At 39.3% G+C, this 14260-nt stretch overlaps 1 protein-coding gene across 8 annotated transcripts in view; it reads left to right on the forward strand.

Moving 5' to 3' along the window:
- DYM (dymeclin) overlaps positions 1-14260 on the forward strand; it is a 400993-nt gene that overhangs the window by 49990 nt on the left and 336743 nt on the right. For all 8 annotated transcript variants that reach the window (XM_050767681.1, XM_050767686.1, XM_050767684.1 and 5 more), the window contains exon 3: positions 12851-12903. In XM_050767681.1, the coding sequence (XP_050623638.1) occupies positions 12851-12903 (53 nt within the window). The remainder of the gene's footprint in view (positions 1-12850; positions 12904-14260) is intronic.

A 14260-nucleotide genomic window follows, 5' to 3' on the forward strand; every position in this document is an offset into this window, starting at 1 on the left:
TATTGTAATAAAACATAAATGTAAATAAAATCAAAGCACATCACCTACAGTTGTTTAATAGAGCTGCTTTGGTACTATTTCAAAATGTATAACCACTCAAAATTACTAAATGATGTTTTATACTCCTCTCCTGCTCAATGCAGGGGAAGATAAGGGAAGACTGATAAACTTCTTTAGTAATTTAAGTGTGTATTAAGGGATAAATAAGTAAATAAATATTTGACAGTTTAATACTAGTGGGTTTTGTTGTTGTTGTTGAGGAGTTAGGGAACTCATTTATTGAGCTGTGTGCTGGGCGCTTTCCGCACATTGCCATATCATCTTCATAGCTGTCCTATGAGTTGGCATTTTTACCTCCATTTTACAGATGAGAACTGAGATTCTCAAATTAAGTAATTTGGCTAGGTTATACCAGTAGTTAATGAAGAAGTTGGAACTTAAAAATGCAGCTTCAAAAATTGATCTCTTTCCATTATACCAGGGGCATATCTGCTTTTCAGTAACAAGCACAAAATTGGAAATCTGTGTGAGCAGTATGCAGGAGTTTTGCTAATTGATGGCAGAGTTTAAACTGAGAGGTAGAGTATACTTGATGTATATGGTTTAAACATGATCCGCCTATGAATCCAGTGGGTGCAGAGACGTTCCATATTCTTGCTGTTGGAATTCCTTCCTAGTATTTTAATTTGGTCTATAATTTTAGTGGAATTAAACAAGAATTTTTAAAGATTATGTACCAGATTGTGTTGTGATTTAGTAAGTTAGTGGTTCATCCAAATCTACTAGCTGGACACTTGGCAGCAGTGGTTAATTATATAGGGATTGTTGTGAGCACATGGTTAGACTTTATCATATACACTAGTGGAGACCTGATTATTGCTGTCATTCTCATTATCTTTTTCTTCCCCCCTAAAAATCTGAGGATGGTCATGGCCAGGGTCAGATATTTAACCATTATATACCCTAGTCATCTTGCTGCTGCTCTAAGAGTTTTGTTAATGTTTGTTTGGTTTTTTTGTGTGTGCTTAATGACTCATCATTAGATGTAGGATGGAATCCAAACTCCTTAGCAGGACATAAGGATACGTCATTCTTTTGCTCTGATTTACCTTACCAGTCTTCTCTGCAACCTACACTTCCCAGTAACTCTGCCATGATATATGTTGGTAGGCTCAGTAGAGTTGGCACATAACTTAGAAATAACTCAGTTGTATTATTGGTGTTCATCATTGGAATTTTGTAGCAGAAGCTCCTGTAGAAGCATATAGATGGTGGGAGGTTGAGGTTGTTGACATCTGTCTCTCTAGGGAGATTCTCTTCATGAAATCAAAGGAAGGAAGCAAACAGAATATAGCCCAGAAGTGGCAATGGTAATGTTTAAGAGTTTCCTCTACAGTTGTGAAATTTTTCTTTTTTCTTTTCTTTTCTTTTTTTTTTTTTTTGAGATGACGTTTCGCTCTTGTCATCCAGGCTGAAGTGCAATGGTGTGATCTCGGCTCACTGCAACTCCACCTCCTGGGTTCAAATGATTCTCCTGCCTCAGCCTCTGAAGTAGCTGGGATTACAGGCGTGCACCACCACACTCAGCTAATTTTTGTATTTTTAGTAAAGATGGAGTTTCACTGAGTTAGCCAGGATGGTCTCAATCTCCTGACCTCGTGATCTGCCCACCTCGACCTCCCAAAGTGCTGGGATTACAGGATTGAGCCACCGCGCCCAACCTGCTCTTAGTTTTAGCTACATGTAGTTGCTGACCACCTGAAATGGTCCAAACTGAGATTTGCTAAAGCATAAAATACATACCAGATTTCAAAGATTTTTAAAAGAATGTAAAACATTTCATTGATTTTATATTCCTAAAATGATAATATCTGAGAAATTGGGGCTAAATAAAATACGTTAAAATTAAATTCACCTTTTTCATTTTACTTTTTCAATGTGACTACTAGAAAACCTTAAATTACAAAAGTGGCTTACCTTATATTTCTGATGGACAGAGCTGCTAGAACCTCCCAGCAATTAAAGGCAGTGTCATGTATAAAAAATATCATACATACACACAAAGCTAAGACCTACTAACTACTTAAGTGAATATCCTGTTACCTTAAAAGTCTCAAATTATATGCATATTTTAAAAGATACTGTCTTTTTAAAGTTAAATGTTTAAGTTTCATCTAAGATTGACTTTTTTTAAACAAGATAACCTAGAAGTGATCCTATGATATAGTTTATGGGTAGTAGTTTATGGAGACTCACCATATTAGATATTTATAAAGTGTCTGCCAGCCTTACAACGTCCCTCTGCTGTCTGTCTCTCTGTATGCTGCCTCCCTGCCCTTTTTTCTGTCTTCCCACCTACTTTTCAGAGTTGAGCAGAGGCAGACAGATAGGTGCAGCCTGTCTCCACTCCTGACATCTAACCCAAGCCTAGCCCAAGTCTTAGAGAATTTAGAATTGAGATGGAAAGACAGGTTTTCCATTTGGCTGGAACTTGGCTGCCTAGTTGAGGGCGGTGGGAGGCCATCCTCTACTGACAGAGTGGCAAAGAAAGCCAGTTAGTAAGAAAGATGAGTAAAAGCTTTGCAGAAAGAAAGACATAAACAGCAAGGACTCTCAGGATTGCTGCTGGCTTTCCAATTCCTGGGACCAGTTCTTCCAGAAGCCTGGGTGTGTTCTTGATCTTGGATTCTATGAGACACTCCAGTCTCTTCATCACATCTTCCCCTTTCTCTGGCATATACTAAGTAAAATTGATTTTTGTTGACAACCAGAAGACTTCTAATTAATAAATCACTGTGGTCAGATTTAATGGTGCACAGTAGTTGGCAAGAAGTGGGAACTATGAATTACTCAGTTTATCGGTTACTCAGAAAAAAAAGTAAAAGAGGTATAAAATGCAAAGGATTGTAAAAAGCTTTATGAAATTAATAACTAGACCACATGCATAAAATCTATTTCACTGGTGCTTCCACTTTCTTCAGTCAATGGCACTCTCTTTTAAAGCTGACTGGAACCAAGAGTTTCAATTATACACATGTGGCTATAATCTTTGAAGCTGCTAAATTTGTTCATTCAGCAAATAGTGCTTGGGTGCCTAGGACATGCTAGACTTTGGGAAAGATGCTGCCTCTGCCTCCAGGCTACATGGAGGAATGAAGTAGCAGATAGACTGTTCAGTGCTGGGTAAGTATGAATTGTCAAACCGGCCCTGTGTCTGAGCTCACAGGATGTGCACTCAATGAACCATAGGAGGAATCAAAGAGGCCATCCTGGAGGAAGTAACTGTTCTTCCTGAAGGGCCAAGAGACATCAGGCAGGCAGAACAAAGAGAATAGTATGCAGAGACATGGCAGTCACAGAGAGCCTGGCATGCTCTGGGAAGGGGTGGTTAATCAACACAGGGGAATGGCAAATTACAAAGCTGGAAAAGTATTCTAGACGGCTGGAATACCAAGTTCAGTCTCTCCACTTTTGTTTTGGGTATAAACAAAAACCAAAACAGAGCTCTGGTTTATTTTTACAACAGTATTAGCCTGAAAAGAGGATTAATTCCAGCATATATTGGTGAGGTTGGTTTGGACATCACTTCTTCCAGGAAGCCTTCTTTGATCAGGTCTTACCTAAGACAAGGTAAGAAGCCCATTCTCCACCCCAACAGCACTCAATCATAAAACTGGGCACGTGGCAGTAAGATTGCCCAATTGCTTGTCTATGGCCCCCACTAGATTGTGGGCTCCTTGTTCATCACAGTATTCCCAGCCCCGTACAAAGCAGGCAGTTAGGCACTGTCAGACACCACTCAGACCTTCATTACCAGAAGACAGAATTATTTCCCCTGGCTCCTTAGGGAACACTTCCCAGTTTCCAGCCCACAAGGCAAGGTCTACTGGTCAAGTTTAAATTTCTGTTAAAATATTTTTTTTTTTTTTTTTTTTTTTTTTTTGAGACGGAGTCTAGCTCTGTTGCCCAGGCTGGAGTGCAGTGGCCGGATCTCAGCTCACTGCAAGCCCCGCCTCCCGGGTTCACGCCATTCTCCTGCCTCAGCCTCCCGAGTAGCTGGGAGTACAGGCACCCGCCACCTCGCCCGGCTAATTTTTTTTGTATTTTAGTAGAGACGGGGTTTCACCGTGTTAGCCAGGATGGTCTCGATCTCCTGAACTCGTGATCCGCCCGTCTCGGCCTCCCAAAGTGCTGGGATTACAGGCTTGAGCCACCGCGCCCGGCCTAAAATATTTTTTAAAAGACATTTTTCTTTCTTTCTTTCTTTTCTTCTCTTTTCTTTTCTTTTCTTTTTCTTTTCTTTTCTTTTCTTTTCTTTTCTTTTCTTTTCTTTTCTTTTCTTTTCTTTTCTTTTTTTTTTGACACAGAGTCTTCCTTTGTCACCCAGGCTGGAGTGCAGTGAGTGAGCTTGGCTCACTGCAACCTCCGCCTCCCAGGCAAAAGCAATCCTCCTGCCTCAGCTTCCCAAGTAGCTGGGATTACAGGCACTTGCCACCACGCCTAGCTAATTTTTGAATTTTTAGTAGAGACGATGTTTTACCATGTTCACCAGACTGGTCTTGAACTCCTGACCTCAGGTGATCTGCCCACCTCGGCCTCCCAAACTGCTGGGATTATAGGCGTGAGTCATTGCACCCAGACTAAAAGACATTTATTTCTTTCCAGATATAAAAGAGCATATCCTTTTGAAGCAGTCTGATTTGTCAGAATTATCTGGAAAGCTCCCCACTGTAGTGAGCCAGCCAGCACCTGCCATTCTGTGACTATGTCCCCCAGGCCTGGATCCCCTAACACAGGGCCACAATCTGAAATAGCATCACTGCCACTGCCTCGTTCAACAATCACCACTTCAGAGCAGAAGCATCTTCAGAGCTCACATTATAAGCTCCAAGAGAACAGGACAATGTCATTCACTTATACATCCCCTGCGGTGCCTGATACAGTGGCTCAGCCAGAAAAAAAAACACTTAGTAATTATTTATTAACTAGAGTCATAGAGCTCTGTTTGTTGCAGGATGCCTGCAATTTCTGCACTCTCAAGTGTTACTTATTTCTACAAAGGAAATCAGCCAGGCACACCCCTGCCAAAAGCAACACACCGATTGTTACAATAGAATTCCTTTCCTCTCATCCTTCCATCCCTCAATTTTCTAAACGTCTTGGAACATTTTAAGAATAATCTGCTTTCCCATTTGCTTGATTTAGAGCTATAATGAGGTGGTAAGGAACTGGGGTGGTTGGTAACTGTTGCTGCCTATTACAGGCATCTGTGCACAGTACTGTTTTAGTTAAACAAATGAGCTCAGATGTTCTGGCAGCAGGCAACTAACAAATCATCATTTGCAGTAAATAAAAGTAAAATGGTACTGTAAAGATGTGCCAATGTTTCCAAGAATATTACGATTAGAAACGAAATGTTGTTTCTGAAGGCAGATTTGGGCAGTAAAAACACGTAAAAGGGGGCAAAAAGGCAGTGTCAGATATTCATACTAATTCAGACTAAATAAGTATCACACAGTATACTTCAAGCTTAATGCATACATAAATTCCATACCTCCAGGTCAATTTGAAAACTGTCAGTAGTGGGAAATTAGGGATAAATACTTAAAACTAGTTATCTCTTAGTCAAAGTAGCTAAACAAACTAAACTCTCAACAACCATACTGATCCAATGACCAGGTGTGGCTCTCCCTGATGCAATCCATATATTAGAGGCCTTCTTCTCAGAGGATGGCCACACTATCACTTTGCCAGCGACATAAACAGATGGGAGTCACAAAACTGAAATCTTGGTTTTATTTTGTTTTTTACTGATACATAATAATTGTAAATATTTGTGGGGATACATGTGGTATTTTGATGCATGTATACAGTGTGTAATGATCAAGTCAGGGTGATTGGGACATCCATCATCTCAAACATTTACCATTTCTTTGTGTCAGTTTTGCTGGTGACATCACAATGAACAATTACTAAGGGATTGGAGAACTGCGCCCAAGAATCAATCAATCAACCTTTTTCTCTCTCTCTCAGACACACACACACACACACACACACACACACACACACACACACACACAAAATCTGAAACACAGTTAAGAACCTTCATTGGGCTACCCAGAAGATAATTCAGTAAGGAAGTGATTATGAAAATTGTCACAACTAGACTGGGTACTAAAAAATACAAAAAAATTAGCTGGGCGTGGTGGCGGGTGCCTGTAGTCCCAGCTATTCCGGAGGCTGAGGCAGGAGAATGGCGTGAACCCAGAAGGCGGAGCTTGGAGTGAGCCGAGATCGCGCCACTGCACTCCAGCCTGGGCAACAGAGTGAGACTCTGTCTCAAAAACAACAACAACAAAGACCAATCAGTTTCCTTCCACAGGTTTTCTAAAGTTTTCTTGTCAAAAACCTTGATGGAGTGAGTCACTCTTAAAAAGTGCACTTCACCAGCAACAGAAAAGAACCCTGGAGGGTTACAGGTTTTAAAGCTGCCACAAGAGAGTTGCCCATTTGGAGGATTTACTGTACCATGTGTATTGGTAGAAAAGAAAACATAATTTTTAATCAAGTCACCAGGCTCTAAAGCTGGTTCTTGTTCTACTCAGACTTCGGATTCCTGGAATTTTACTTTAAACTCCTTGCATGCCTCAGTCTTCTTATCTATAAAAATAAAGTTTATAGTGACCCTGTCCCCTAGAAGAGATTTTCATGGGATTTAATTGCATCAATATATTTGAAAGTGTTTTGAAAGATATTTAAAAGGTTAAACAAACGTGAAGCATTATTTTAATTTATTAGCTATGGGGAAATCACTACATTTTGGAATCAATAATAGCTATCATTTTTAAAAAGTTTTATTTTGTTAATTGACATAATTATGTTTATAGGGTACCATATGATGTTTTGATGTATTATACATTGTGTAATGATTAAATCAGGGCAATCAGCATATCCATCACCTCAAATACTTGTTATTTCTTTGTGGTGAGAACATTCAAAATTATTTTAGCCATTTTGAAATGTAAAGTACATTATGGTTAATTCTAGTCACCCTACTGTATAATAGAACACCAGAACTTATCCCTCTTATCTAATGTAACTTTGTACCTGTTGACCTCTCTCCCTCTCCCTGCCTGTCCTACCCAGCCTTCAGTGCCACCGTTCTACTGTTTACCTCTATGGATCAACTTTTTAAGTTTTCACAGATGAGTGAGATCATGTGCTATTTGTCTTTGTGCTTGACTTATTTCACTTAATGTCTTGTGGGTTCATCCAGGTGCCTCAAAGGGCAGGATTTCATTTATTTTTATGCCCAAATAGTATTCCATTGTGTATATGTACCTCATTTTAAAAAAATTCATCCATCGATGGATACTTAGGTTGATTCTGTATCTTGGCCATTGTGAATAGTGCTGCAGTAAACATGGGAGTGCAGATATCTCTTTGACATACTGATTTTGTTTCTTTTGGATATAGAAGTTGAGTATCCCTAATCCAAAAGTCTAAAATCCAGAATGCTCCAAAATCCAAAACTTTTTGAGCACTGACATGATGCTTAGAGAATAATACTCATTGCACTATTTTGGATTTTGGGTTTTTGGATTAGGGATGCTCAGCTATAATGCAAATATTTCAAAATCGGGGAAAAAAAATCTGAAATCAGAAATGCTTCTGGTCCCAAGCATTTTGGGTGAGGGATACTCAATGTTTATACCCAGTAGTCAGATTATTGGTTATTAGTTAGTTATTAGTTAGTTATTATTAGTTCTATTTTTAATTTGTTGAAAAACCTCCCTACTGTTGTCCTTAATGGCTGTACTAATTTACTTCCCTAGTGCCTTGGTCTGTTTTGTGTTGCTATAAAGGAACACCTGAGGCTGGATAATTTATAAAGAAAAGAGGTTTATTTGGCTCACACTTCTGCAGGCTGGTAGCAGCATCTGCATCTGATGAGGGTCTCAGGCTGCTTCCACTCATGGCAGAAGGTGAAGGGGAGCTGGTGTGTACAGAGAACATATGATGAGAAAGGGAACAATGGGGTGGGGAGATGCCAGGCTCTTTTTCACAACCAGTACTAATGGGAACTAATAGAGTGAGAAGTGATTCACTTCTGAGGGAGGGTATCAATCTGTTCATAAGGGATCTGCCCCTATAACCCAGACACCTCCCATTAGGCCCCATCTCTAACATTGGGGATCAGATTTCAATATGAGGTTTATAGGGATCAAACATCCAAATTATTGCACCTACCAACATTGTATAAGAGTTTCCCTTTCTCTGCATCCTTGCCAACGTTTGTAATTTTTTGTCTTTTTAATAATAGCCATTCTAACTGGGTGATGTGATATCTCATTGTGGTTTTGATTTGCTTTTCCCTGGTGATTAGTGGTGATGAGCATATTTTTCATATACCTGTTGCCATTTGTATGTCTTTTTTTTTTTTTGAGATGGAATTTCGCTCTTGTTGCCCAGGCTGGAGTATAATGGCACGATCTTGGCTCACCGCAACCTCTGCCTCCTGGGTTCAAGCGATTCTCCTGCCTCAGCCTCCCCAGTAGCTGGGATTACAGGCATGCGCCACCATGCATGGCTAATTTTGTATTTTTAGTAGAGATGGGGTTTCTCCATGTTGGTCAGGCAGGTCTCAAACTCCCGACCTCAGGTGATCCTCCTGCCTTAGCCTCCCAGAGTGCTGGGATTACAGATGTGAGCCACTGCACCCGGCCTTGTATGTCTTCTTTTGAGGGGTGTCTATTTAGGTCTTCTGTTCATTTTTAAATTGGATTTTTTTTTTTCTGTTGAGTTCCTTGTGTATCCTGGATGAGTCCCTTGTCAGATGCATAGTTTGCAAATATTTTCTCCTTTTCTTTGGATTGTCTATTCACTTTGTTGTTTCCTTTGCTGTGCAGAAGCTTTTTAGTTTGATATAACCCTATTTGTCTATTTTTGCTTTTGTTCTCTGTGCTTTTGAGGTCTTGTCCAGCAAGTCCTTGCCCAGACCCATGTCCTGCAGCATTTCACCTAAGTGTTCTTCAAGTAGTTTCATAGTTTCAGGTTGTACGTTTAAGTCTGTATTTTAAGTTGATTTTTGTAAGTGGTTAGAGATAGGGGTCTAGTTTCATTTTTCTGCATGTGAGTATTCAGTTTACTCAGTACCATTTATTGAAGAGATTGTTCTTTCCCCAATGTGTGTTCTTGATGCCTTTGTCAAAAATCGTGTATGGATTTATTTCTGGGTTCTTTATTCTGTTGAACTATCGAAAAAAGAAATAAGGTAATACATTTTCAATAGCTATTAAAAAAACACCTAGCAATAAATTTAACTGAGGAGGTAAAGATCTCTGCAATGTAAACTATAAGATATTGATGAAAAACATTGAAGAAGACATAAATAAATGCAAAGAATATCCCTTGTTATGTATCAGAAGAATAAATATTGTTAAAATGTCTACGCTATCTAAAGTGATCTATAGATTCAATGCAATCCCTATCAAAATACCAGTGATATTTTTCACAGAAATAGAAAAAAAGTTCTAAAATTTCTGTGGCAACACAGAAGACCCAGAATAGCCAAAGCAATCTTGAGCAAAAAGAGCAAATCTGGAGACATTACATTACCTGATTTCAAAATATACTACAAAGCAATAGTAACCATAACAGCATGGTACTGGCATAAAAACAAACACAGACAAATGGAACAGAGTCTATCATTTATTGAGGATTTACTTTGTGTCAGGCATTGTTCTAAGCACTTTATCGATACTGTATAATTTAATCATAATAACCGTATGAAGGTACTGTTACTATTTCTGTTTTATATATGAAGAAATTAAGACATAAAGATTTAACAAACCAGCCCAAGGTCAACTATCTAGTAAGTAGTTGAACTGGAGTTGGAATGCACTTAAAAAAATTGTGGCGAAATATACACAATGTAAAATGATTTTAACCATTTTAAAGTGTATAGTTCTGTGGCATTAAGTATATTCACATTGTTGTGCAACCATTAACACCATCTATCTCTAAAACTTTTTAATCTTGGCAAACTTTTTTTTTTTTTTTTTTTTTTTTTTTTTTTTTTTTTTTTTTTTTTTTTTTTTTTGAGACGGAGTCTCGCTCTGTCGCCCGGGCTGGAGTGCAGTGGCCGGATCTCAGCTCACTGCAAGCTCCGAATCTTGGCAAACTTAAACTCTATACTGACTAAACACTAGTTCCCTATTTTCCCATCCCCAGCCCCTGGCAACCACCTTCTTGGTTTTTCTCTGCGAGTTTAACTCCCCTAGGAGCCTCATATAAGAGGAATCATACAATATTTATCTTTTTGTGGCTGGCTTATTTCACTTAGCATAATGTCTTCAAGGTTCATTCATGTTGTAGCATATATTGAAATTCCGTGTTTTATTTATTTATTTTTGTTATTATTATTTTCTTTTGAGATGGAATTTCACTCTTGTTGCTTAGGCTGGAGTGCAATGGTGCCATCTCGGCTCACCGCAACCTCTGCCTCCCGCGTTCAAGAGATTCTCCTGCCTCAGCCTCCCGAGTAGCTGGAATTATGGGCATGCACCACCACGCCCGGCTAATTTTGTATTTTTAGTAGAGATGGGGTTTCTCCCTGTTGGTCAGGCTGGTCTTGAACTCCCGACTTCAGGTGATCCGCCCTCCTCGGCCTCCCAAAGTGCTGGGATTACAGGCATGAGCCACCGCGCCTGGCAAAATTCCCTATTTCTTAAGGCTAAATAATATTCTATTGTGTGTATGTACATTTCATTTATCCATCTATCTGTTGGTAGACATGTGGGTTACTTCTACCTCTTGGCTACTATTAATGGAGCTGCTATGAACATGAGTGTACAACTATCTCTTCAAGATCCTGCTTTCACTTCTTTTGGGTATCTACCTGGAAGTAGAACTGCTGGATCGTATGGTAATTTTATGTTTAATTTTTTGAGGAACTGCTATATTTTTTGCCATAGTGGCTGCATCATTTTTTTTTTTTTTTTTTTTTTTTTTTTTTTGAGACGGAGTCTCGCTCTGCCGCCCAGGCTGGAGTGCAGTGGCCGGATCTCAGCTCACTGCAAGCTCCGCCTCCCGGGTTCACGCCATTCTCCTGCCTCAGCCTCCCGAGTAGTTGGGACTACAGGCGCCCGCCACCCCGCCCGGCTAGTTTTTTGTATTTTTTTGTAGAGACGGGGTTTCACCGTGTTAGCCAGGATGGTCTGGATCTCCTGACCTCGTGATCCGCCCATCTCGGCCTCCCAAAGTGCTGGGATTACAGGCTTGAGCCACCGCGCCCGGCCTTGGCTGCATCATTTTACGTACCATCAGTGTACAAGGGTCCTAATTTCTCTACATTCTTGCTAACACTTGTTACTTTCTGTTTTTTTTTCCTTCATCCCTCCTTCCCTCCTTCCCTCCTTCCCTCCTTCCCTCCTCTTCCTCCTTCCTCTTCCTCCTCCTCTTTTTTTTTTTTTTTTTGAAATGGAGTCTGACTCTGTCTCCCAGGTTGGAGTGCTGTGGGACGATCTTGGCTCACTGCAAACTCCACCTCCTGGGTTCAAGCGATTCTCCTGCCGCAGCCTCCCGAGTAGCTGGGATCACAGGTGTGTACCACCATGCCTGGCTAATTTTTGTGTTTTTAGTAGAGATGGGTTTCACCATATTGGCCAGGCTGGTCTTGAACTCCTGACCTCAAGTGATCTGCCCTCCTCAGCCTCCCAAAGTGCTGGGATTACAGGTGTGAGCCCACCTTGCCTGGCCTTTTTTTTTTTTTTTTTTTTTTAAATAAAAGCCATCCCAATGGGTATGGAGTAGTATCTCACTCTGGTGTTAGTGTTTCACTAATGACTAGTGTTATTGAGCATGTTTTCATGTACTTATTGGCCATTTCTATATCCTCTTTGGAAAATGGCTATTTAAGTCATTGGTTCATTTTAAAATTGGGTTGTTTGGTTTTTGTTGTTGTTGAGTTGTAGGAGTTTTAAAAGTATATTCTGGATATCAGTCTCTTATCAGATATGTGATTTACAAATATTGTTTTCCATTCTGTGGGTTGACTTTCACTCTGTAGATAGTATCCTTTGACGCATGGAAGTTTTTAATTTTGGTAAAGTCCAGCATGTCTGTTTTTTTCTGTTGATACCTGTGCTTTTTGGTGTCACATCCAAGAAATTGTTGTCAAATGCAATCTCAAGAAACATATTTTCTTCTAAGCTTATTTCTGTCTCTGTCTGTCTGTGCCTCTTTTCTCTGTGTCAGTTTGAGTCTGTCTCTGTATCTGTATCTATATGTTTGAATATTTGTATCTTTTTTCTACATATTTATAAACCATCAAAACATATATGTATCATCTCTCTTTTCTTGCCTTATTTCTTAATTTTCCTTTTTTTTTTGTAGAACTTTTTGAAAGTATTGCAGAAATCATGACACTGCATGTATTTCCCAAAAATAATAGCATCTTTCTAAACTATAATTACTACTGCCTTTAGAATCGGGCACACAGGGCCCCTGCCTTGTGCTGTCTACTTTGGAGTGCCTTTCTTGAATTTTGCTAAGTCTCCCCGCTGCCTCAATGCCTGAAAGGCAGGGTGCCCCAAGCTCTTCTCTTTAGGAGTCTCATATTTAGAATTACAGTAAATTTCCTAATTATATTGAAAATTGAAGCCTAACTGTTTTTTTTTTTTTTTTGCTGATCTTATTGTTCACTACTGTGTACCATATTTTTCCTCTAAATTATTTTTCTTATCTTTATGTTTATTTTATCTTTTCTTATCTTTATTTCTTTAACTGATTAGTGTGTACATATTTAGTATTATAGTCATTAATTACCTTTATTCTTCTGTCTCTCTAGTACTGAGTTGAAACTCTTGGAGGAAGCAACCATTTCAGTCTGCAGGTCATTAGGTAAGTGGGGAAAATGTGTGTGTATGTGTGTGGGGCATTGTTTTCAAATTTGGTAGATTTTGATAGTATATGAATTGAATTAATGAAGTAATTATTCTTCTTTGACAGTAGTAGTAGTATTTTTTTCTATTCCTGGCATTCACAGATGCTGCTAGAAGATACCCTTCAGTCAATAGCAATATGACACATGCTTGACTATATCTGCAGTAGTGGCAATGGACTCTGCTAAGCCATAGACAGTCTTTCAGCTTGTTCTTTTTGTGAATTTTGAAATACTGAAAATAATGTGATTTACCAACTGCTGTTATTGACTATGTTCACCAGAATAATTATTACTTGTTAAAATCTATTAGGAATATATATTAGAAAGTTTCTATAACAAATTGATATTATGGCAAAGAGCATGGAATCCAGAATCACTTTATGATTTTAATTTCAGCTGTGAGACTTACTAGCTGAGCTTTAATTTCCTCATGTAAGCTGAGGATAAGGACAACTATTTACAGGATTCTTATAAGGAAAAATTAGGTAATATGAAATATTCTGTACAATGTGTGGCATGTAGTCATTGCAAACCATTTATATCAGCAAATGTTACCTTTTTCAGGTCTTGTTTTTCAAATGCTTAACTTTCAAGTTTGTAGCAATTGGAAGAAATTGTATATATTTTTAAAATGCAGGCAGTTATACTTAGATTGCATTGGTGCTTTGAAAATTAAAGATAATGTGTCTGTAAAATACCTAGTGTATAGGAGTGTAATAAGTGAGAACAATATTCTGTTTTAAAATCAAGCTATATAGGCCAGACAAGGTGGCTCACGCCTGTAATCCCAGCATTTTGGGAGGCTGATGTGGGTGGATCATGAAGTCAGGAGTTCAAGACCAGCTTGGCCAAGATGGTGAAACCCCATCTGTACTGAAAATCCAAAAATTAGCCAGGCATGGTGGCAGGCGCCTGTAATCCAGCTACTCAGGAGGCTGAGGCAGAGAATTGCTTGAACCCAGGAGGCAGAGGTTGCAGTGAGCCGAGAGGATGCCGCTGCACTCCAGCGTGGGAGACAGAGCAAGACTCTGTCTCAAAAAAAATTAAAAAAAAAAATCAAGCTATATGGATAACTCCCATATAAACTATTTTGCTAAAAACAGTTTTTGATGATTTTTTTTTTTTTTTAAAGAGAGAGAGTCTTACTTTGCTGCCCAGGCTGGAGTGCACTGGTGCCATTGTGGCTCACTGCAGCCTTGATCTTCTGGGCTTCAGTGATCCTTCCACCTCAGCCTCCTGAGAAGCTGGGGCTACAGGTGCATGGCACCACACCTGCCTAATGATTTTATTTTTTGTAGAGATGGGGGTCTCCTG

This window comes from Macaca thibetana, chromosome 18, assembly GCF_024542745.1.
Source record: "Macaca thibetana thibetana isolate TM-01 chromosome 18, ASM2454274v1, whole genome shotgun sequence".
NCBI classification, from domain to species: Eukaryota; Metazoa; Chordata; class Mammalia; order Primates; family Cercopithecidae; genus Macaca; species Macaca thibetana.